Below are 8,762 nucleotides of genomic sequence, written 5' to 3'. Positions count from 1 at the left end.
ATTTCGTCCGTGTGTATGTTGTGCAAAAAATAGCCATGAACCAATACCAAGTTGCCCAACTTTCAGTACTCTTGCAACATGACATAATTGTTTAGTGGATTGTAGAGGTAGGATTCTTGGGGGGTTTTTCTTGGGGGGCCAACCATGTAGTTTGAATAACATCAATCACTTCAAATTCATTTTGTTTATTGACCCTAAGGACTTGAGAACAGGCATTACATAAAGTATTCCCCAAGAAATATATGTGGAGGAACCGCAGTCAGGCACAAGAAATCAGCCTTTAGTCCCTTCAACCTAGATAATAAGGAGATTTAGCTAGTATGTATACTTTCTGATGCAACCGTGTTGCTGGAATACTGGATTGCATTTACCGCGTTACCAAATTGCAGGTTCTAAAAAAGCTTTAGTTTTCCGTACGTACACATTTACATGTGGCTATGTAAACATATACTTTATGTTTGCACAAATCACTAAATCGTTATTATAACTGCATTTAAACTACTATATTTGGTTTAGATAATGTTGAATTATCACTGAAACCAAATTATAAGAAAGGTTTTTGGCATGTATAACATCCCAGTATATACAAAGGGGTGCAAAAATACTGAGTTACCAAACGACGGTGCCAGCACTTTGTGACGCTTGATGCAACCAGCCATGGACACCTTTCTTCTCAACAAAGTCAACTCATTCGTAATTATTTCAGTGCAAGAATTAATACAAAAAGCAGAATGCAAGATGTTTTTGCAATAACGATTTTGTGCTTGCCCGGTTTATCTTGGCCCCACTAGATGGTGTCACCTACCTGTCAAGACGGGGTGGGTTTAGGCCTCTCACACTTTTACAGTATCGGTATTCTAGGCATTCAAGGTCACTCTAACTTAAGTAAGCTGGCTCAAACAAACTGATCACAACTGTCACTTATTCTTCTGTCTACTTTCACTTGGCAGCTACAGTCTCTACAAAGCGGACATCGTGCATAGCCATGGGCAAGGTGGATTTATCAGAGAGGGCCATGAACGTACAGACCACCCAACGAGTAGTTCCCCTTCTGTATAAAGTCTATATGTCGTAAGAGCTCATGCATGCGCAAATTTCTTGCGGTATCCTATAACATGATAACATAAAAAGTACACATAGCTAAAAGCACCTAATGTTTGTCTAAACAATTAGAAATTGAATATTGGGGAGTTAAATTAATGACACTCTACTGTGCAAATAAAGAGAGAGGCTACCTGAATATAATATAGTGAGTGAAGCTGCACTACAAAACTGCACTGTCCAAAATCCCCCAGTTCCAATACATTTTACTACAGTTAAATGTTGATAAATTTTTGAACAAAAAAATTCCTAATAAAGTACAAATCAATTAAATGAAAGCATCAATTTCATTAAGAATTACAAATTGATTATTTCCATCTTTTCAAAAAAATGTGCAAAAGGTGAATGGTAGGATCAAGACAGAATGATGAAAATTGTTTACATCCAATATGTGGTTCTCATTTCAGTGCTGCTCTAACAACACAATTACATCTCATACTCCCCCCCCCCCCCACCTTAATTACACAGCACAATACTAAATCGGCAAGCATGCATCTTGAAAACGAAACATTACGTTGGAGGCATCCGCAGTCCATTCCCCTTTGTGACTCTGTTTTGGTACACTTATGTGGCTTAAACTACTCACAAAAACTTCATCCAGGTAGCGCGTGTCGTTGTTGCGCAGAAAGCTCCAGCAGTGGAATGCGAGTGGCAGGTACGCCTGGTTCACATGGCCATGGGTCACGAGATGACGAAATGCTCGCAACGTCGGCACCGTGTTGCTTTGTATCAGAGCATCTTGCAAGAAGGACATGGCCAACGTCTGCGAAAATAGCATCCTTAAATGTGGCTGCAATATATTCATGTGTACACCGTAGGCATGTGCAAGCACTTAAAATATTTAAATGAATGTTAGCGCTGAATTTTCTTTGATTTGAATTTAAATTACCGAGAAATTTTGAAGTATTCGAAGTGAACGAATAAAAATAAATTGCATCTAAACCCTTGTAATGATGATTTCACTGCAGAGTAAGTATGCTATACCATGAATACATGTATCCAAAAAAAAATATCTGCACTGCCACAAAGCCTCGTTTCAAGTTTGAATAAACATAATTACCCTCACATTGATTCATAATTTGTTAAGTTAAGAAGCATGTTAAACTAGCTTATGTGTTCTAAGTATTGTAAACTCTATAGCCTAAAATATTTTGCAGGTCATCACTTGTATTACACCAAAAGTGAATACCTGCTAATATTCAGAGTTGCTTCCACTTCCTTTTTAACGGCAAAGATCCTTAGGGTGTGGGTCGTTGTGACCTCTGTTTGTATATAGTATGTATGTAGCCACCTCTAGTTTATGAATTGCTCACTAGATTGCGTTGTGTGCATATGTCCTTGGAAATAATATTGTGGGCATTCATTACGCACATCCACCTTCTTCATACATGTTCATCATCATGAGTGTTCGTCGTCTTTATGGGTTGTGGGAACTCGGTTTGCTGGTCATCTGTGCCTTGCGTGTGGTCCTTTCATCATGCCTTTTGGGCCTAATAAAGGTCGCTTTAATTGTAATATTACAAATGGTGGAGGCTGCTCATCGATTTTCTGTCCTCTCGCTCCAATCTTTATCTCCTGGAGCTTCACTCAAGTCGCCGTCTTGGCAAAGTGTTCGGTAACATGTCTCAGGACGAACTAAATATACGAACAACGCAACTTAAATGTAGCTACAGTGTAACTACGGAAGCAAAGAAACAAGGATAGAAAAGAGCGCTTACTTTCAAGAAGCTGGAAGTCAGCTCTGTTTTCTATCTCTGTTTCTTCGCTTCCTTAGTTACACTGTAACTACATTGGAGTTGGGCTGTTTGTGTATTCAGTTATGTCCTACCAACTTGCCCAAGTTTGCACACTTTATAACTTCATGAAGGCATCGACACGGTCGCTTTCAATGCGTTGGCCATTCAAAACCCGACAACAGTCGCCGAGGTTGTTACTACGTGACAACGTAGTCCCAACTCGAGTCCCAACGGTTGCTGCCAGATAGCCCCGAAGACACCACCACCACTGATCCCTCATTACGTGCTATGATGCGAGCCATTATACAAAAAGAGCTGCACTCTCTTGGCCTCTCCATGATCCTGCCTCCTCCTCAACTTCAGCACCCTCTTGCACGACGTCATAAAGAAGGAGTTGGCGTTCATGGCCGGTTCAGCGTATGCAGACTATCCGGCCCCTTGACTACAACCGACATTTGCCCAAGTCCTTGCTGGTTCACCAGCCATTGTACAATCGATGTCCGCACACTCGGCACTTGTCTACCTGGCTTCGATGTCTCCTATTGCACCTAGTCAGCCCATTTACACACCATGGTGATCGCCTCGTCCAGTATGTTACTACTGCGGGTATCGGAGCCACATTGCATGCTCACCTCCAGAGTGACGGAAGCATCCAGAAAAAGAAGTAAAGGCCTAATTTTCACATTTGAGCATTCCAATAATAACTGTTTACAGTTCCTAGACTTGAAGCTTATTTTTGAAAAAATTCATGTGTGTTGCAAGTATTCCCCTAGAACAGAGAAGCCCTTGTTGCAATACACTTCAGCCCATTCAAGGATAGTAAAAAACGGAAAAGCAATGGGCTGTTTCAAATCAGCTTAGACAAAAACATGCGAGCACAAGTTAAATGAGTCTTTCCTAAAGCAGAAGGCAAAGCTCGAAAAGGCTGGATACCGGATTCGGCTCTTATAACTGTAAGCGAAATATTATTAAATAAAATGAAATCCAGAGAGAAAGATGAAAAAAGCCAAGAGACAAATAAAATTTCGGCAACCCCGTACGTGCATGAATTCTCTCATAAACATAAGGAAGTGGCAACTAAGTACAATGTCAAGGTAGATATTCTCAGCAAAAAACAAAGTAGGGGGTGTGTGTCCGGCTGCAAATAACATGTACGAGAACAGAATAAAGGATATCGTTAGTACATGCCCAGGTGGTCGAATGCAAAAGAAATGTAGTGTATAAGACTTTCGTCAGTTGTGGGCACTGTTATGTCGGTCAAACAGGCCAATGCTTGAATGCGAGATTGAAAGAGCACCTAAACAATTTAAGGGAAGGCCGGAGATACATTTAGCATTACATTGTGCGTGTTGTTCATTTGGCTCATGTAAAACTTTGTTTAATCAAACTGAAGTTTTGCATGCTAAGCCCAACCAGACAACAAGAGAAATTGCAGAGGCATGGCATATCTCTAGCCTTAAAGATACGTGTGTTAGTCATCCTTCCATATCACTGAATAAAAAAGAAGTTGAACTGATGAACAACATGTGATATCACAATGCATCTGTTAAAGAATGCTTATATATTTTTTGGTTGTACAATGCCATTTTTGCTCATTCACAGTGATCATGAGGTGCTGTAAAAAAGTATATATTATGTTTCCTTATTGAATAAAAATAAATTGTTAGTCTGCAGTGGTCCCTGTGTCTCTATTTATTTGTCCTCGCGTGTGTGCGCTAAAGCTTCATTATTCACACTTTTGTCAGAAGCGTCAGCAGGATGAGCATCGTGGATTCGGCATCTATGAATGGTATGACGGGGCAGCCATGCCACTTTTCAACACCATCTTTACGATCCACCACCATATCGCTCTCCATCGCCAACTGCAACATCTGCGACAGCACCACCTTACCGCCCTAATAGACACCGCTCACTATCGGCCCTTCGCCGCTCTACGTCACTGCTGCGACCTGTCTAGCAGTTCACCAACCAATGCTCAGAAAACTAACCTCTGCAGCTTGTGTAGAAAAAGCTTAATTGCACGAAAAGACAAATTCTTCCACTGCGTCTATACAATATAGGATCTGTTTTAATCAAAGGTGTATACGTGGACGCTTTGATAGACACTGGTGCGTCTTTGTCGGTTATTGCTCATTCTTTGTGTTGCCGTCTTCGAAAAGTGACGACTTCTTATGATGGGCCTACATTGCTTGATGCCCAAGGGGACACCATTAGACCTAGCGCCATGTGCACCGCTCGCGTTTACATTGATGAACTTCTCCATCACATACGGTTTGCAGTGCTGAGTTCGTGTGCCCACTAGCCTATATTAGGCTGGGATTTTCTGTCTACGGCGAATGCTTCCATATGCTGTTGTGAACTTTTTGTTCACATGATGAAGACCCTTTATGCAGATGACAAGCCACTTCGCTTGGTCGCTGTAGAAGATATGCAGCTACCACCTAGTTTTCAACAAGTAGTTGCTATCCCATCTGACGTAATCAAGTATGGTGACGTGCTTGTCCTGCCGTCTGCACGTTGTCTCGCAAGAGGTATAACCATTGCTTCAAGGCTAGTGCATTTACACAATGGCTCCGGACGTCCTATACACTGCGAACCAGACGTTCGAGAAAATTCTCATTCCTAAAAGCATTAAAATGGCCTGGGTCGCTGATTCTCAGCCTGTCTTCGTAGTTCCTCTGGTGCCGGCGTCCCCTGACATTCCTTCTACTGTACGGTCCTCATGCATTTCTGCTCTTGCTGCAATCATCAGTCCCGATCTGACCTCTTCGCAGTCAGATGAGTTGCTTGCCTTGCTGCGAAAACATGAGACATCGTTTGATGTCTATTCTGCTTCCTTGGGGCAGACATTCATTATCCCGTATCTTATCGAGACCATTGGTACTTTCATGGTACGCTGTCGACCATATCGCGTCTCTTCATCTGAGCAAAAGGTCACTGAGGAAAATGTTGCCGATATGCTGCAGTAGAACATCATCCATCCCTCCGCAAGTCTTTGGTCACCTCCCGTTGTCACTGAGGAAAATGTCGCCGATATGCTGCAATGAAAAATCATCCGTCCATCCGCAAGTCTTTGGTCATCTCCTGTTTTAGTACAGAAAAAAACAGCTCCGTGCGATTTTGCACAGACTACACGACACTAAATAAGATCAAACGCAAGGATGTCTACCCCATGCCGTGCATAGATTGGATTCGCTACAGGGTGCCGAGTACTTCTCCAGCCTAGACCTGCATTCGAGTTATTGGCAGATAGCCGTGCATGAGGACGACAAGAAAAAAACAGCCTTTTCAACACCATGGGCTGTATGAATTCAACGTCATGCCATTCCGCCTTTGCAATGCTCCTGCAACATTCGAGCGTATGATTTACAACATATTGCGAGGTTTGAAATGGAAAACTTGCTTGTGCCGATTGGATGATATCGGTATTTTCTCATCAACTTTCCCTCAGCACTTGCAGTGACTGGACAAAGTTCTCACATGCCTTGCAAACGCAGGCCTTCAGCTGGACACCAAGAAGTGCCATTTTTCAACCACATTAGGCCACATTGTAAGCAAGGACGGCATTTGTCCAGATCCAGACAAGATTTCCGCTGTACAACGCTTCCCACGTCCTGAAAGAGCTAGGGATTTGCGCAGTTTCCTAAGCCTCGCTTCATATTTTTGCCAATTCATTCGAGACTTCACATCAATAGCTTCGCCTATGCACAAATTGCCCGAATCAGGCGTCCCCTTTGTGTAGTCTCCTGAATGTGGATTGGCGTTTGCCCAACTGAAGCATGCCTTCCGAAGTAGTCCTTTGTCATTTCAACAAAACTGCGCCTAGCTCCTACTCACAGAGGCTAGTGGCCATGGCATTGGTCATATTCTCCTACAGCGAGACAAGTCTTCACACGAGAAGGTCGTCGTATACGCAAGCGATGTACTGACGCCTGCCAAAAAGAATTATACCATCGCCGAGCAGGAGTATCTAGTGGTCGTTTGGTCTATACAAAACTTGCAACCTTATCTTCACGGCCGCTACTTCACTGTGTTTATGAACCGTCACATGTGCTGGCTCTCGACACCCAAGAACTTGTCTGGCCGCCTTGATCACTGGATTCTTCATTTGCAAGAATATGATTTCAGTATTGCATACAAGTCGGGAAAAAAACACCAAGACGCTTAGTAAGCGCTTTCAAGTTGCCCGCTTCTTTGGGATCCACCTAATGACACCATCACTACCGCATGCGATGAGCTCTCGGACGTCCCTTCTCCACACGTTTCGTCCTTAACTACTCTGGTCCCGACTCCTTCGAACGAGTGTTGTCTCATCAACCGCATTGATGGGTCTTCACGGGCTCCTAACGCCCATCTTCGTCGACAGTTGACATAATTCAAGCACGACAACTGGGTCCTGTACCGCCATATCTACCACTCTGACGGTCAACGCTGGGTGCCCGTTCTACCTCGCTCTTTTCGAGCATGTGTCCTCGAGGCATGTCAGGACAACATGACCGCTGGACACCTGGGCTTCCAGAAAACGTACGACCGCGCCAGATGTCACAACTACTAGCCGGGTCCGTCCACCAGTGTAGCCAAGTGCGTTGCCTCATGCGCCCTTCGTCAACGTCACAAGCTCTCTACATCAGTTCAAAGCGGACAATTACAACAACTTCCATTTCCGCTGCACCCATTTGAGGTAGTCGGCGTCGACCTCTGCGGCCTGCTTCCTATGACTGTCACGGGGAATCGATGGATAGCAATCGATGGATGAAGCTTCACCTGTCAACATTTGAGATGCTTCGTTGAAACAGCTTCCATGTCTTCTACATCAGCATAGCAAGTTGCCAACTTTATTCTCCAAGCAATATTCCTTTGCCGCGGCGCCCCTTGTGTCATCCTGAGTGACTGGGGAAAGGTATTTCTTTCCAAACTCGTTGACAAAATGCTCAAGCCCTCTGGCACCACCCACAAAACAAGCTTCAGTTACCATCTACAAATTAACGGGCGGACAAAGCGTTTTCATGACACTCTGTCAGACATGATAGTCATCTATATATATTGACCCGAACCACAGAAACTGGGACGCAATATTGCCATTCATTTCTTTTGCGTATACTTCCTTTCGGCACACAACCGGTTATTCGCCATTCTACCTCGTCCACGGTCGCTCCCCTTCTATTTTTTGACATTTAGTTCTTCTCTGCACCTGTGAAACCATCTTCATCCTCCAGTGAAGAATATGTGCCATATCTGCTTCATTGCAGCCAGCTGGCCTGTGTCAACACTGAAGCAAAGCAATAAGATAGCAAGATTGACTATGATGCCTCTCATTGTGAAGTGTCCTTCAGCCCTGACAATGAAGAGCTGCTTTTTACACCCATTCGCACTGCTGGCCTGTGCGACAAATTTCAATTACGCTTCATTGGTTCCTACACTGTCTTGGAGCAAATGTTTCCGATCAATTATCGCATGGCATCCGTTATTCTTCCAACGAATCGCCGCTGCCGGACAGCAGAGATAGTCCACGTATCACGCATGAAGCCTTTCACAAGATGTTCTTTTTCACTACAGGATGACCGCTTTTGCATGGGGGGGGAGGGGTAGTTAGTATCGGCATTCATTACACACATCCACCTTCTTCATACATGTTGTTCATCATGAGTGTTCGTTGTCTTCATCGGTTGTGGGAACTCGACTTGCTGGCGATCTGTGATTTGGATGCCGCCTTTCATTGTGCCTTCTGGGGCTAATAAAGGTCCCTTTAACCGTGAAATTCCTACATCACTCGATCACGTTAGTGGTTTTTGTGGGCTGGTACTAGTTTTAGGGGCAGATAGGCAGATGGACAGACAGTTGGATGCTTTGCCCCACTCATCATCATTCAATCCGTGAATATGCTGTAATTTATTTATTTATTTTGTGATACCCTCAGGGCCAATG

General features: G+C 43.7%; 1 protein-coding gene across 4 annotated transcripts in view; it reads right to left on the bottom strand.

Moving 5' to 3' along the window:
• LOC119181451 (uncharacterized) overlaps positions 1 to 8,762 on the bottom strand; it is a 607,968-nt gene that overhangs the window by 542,194 nt on the left and 57,012 nt on the right. For all 4 annotated transcript variants that reach the window (XR_012888604.1, XR_012888603.1, XR_012888605.1 and 1 more), the window contains exon 9: positions 1,688 to 1,864. Coding sequence is in view for 1 of the 4 variants with exons in the window: in XM_037432704.2 (XP_037288601.2) it covers positions 1,688 to 1,864 (177 nt within the window). In the remaining 3 variants the exon portion in view is untranslated. The remainder of the gene's footprint in view (positions 1 to 1,687; positions 1,865 to 8,762) is intronic.

Source organism: Rhipicephalus microplus, unplaced genomic scaffold, assembly GCF_043290135.1.
Source record: "Rhipicephalus microplus isolate Deutch F79 unplaced genomic scaffold, USDA_Rmic scaffold_14, whole genome shotgun sequence".
NCBI lineage: Eukaryota > Metazoa > Arthropoda > Arachnida > Ixodida > Ixodidae > Rhipicephalus > Rhipicephalus microplus.
The sequence above is the reverse complement of the archived record's forward strand: the minus strand, read 5'-3'. Positions and strand labels throughout refer to the sequence as shown.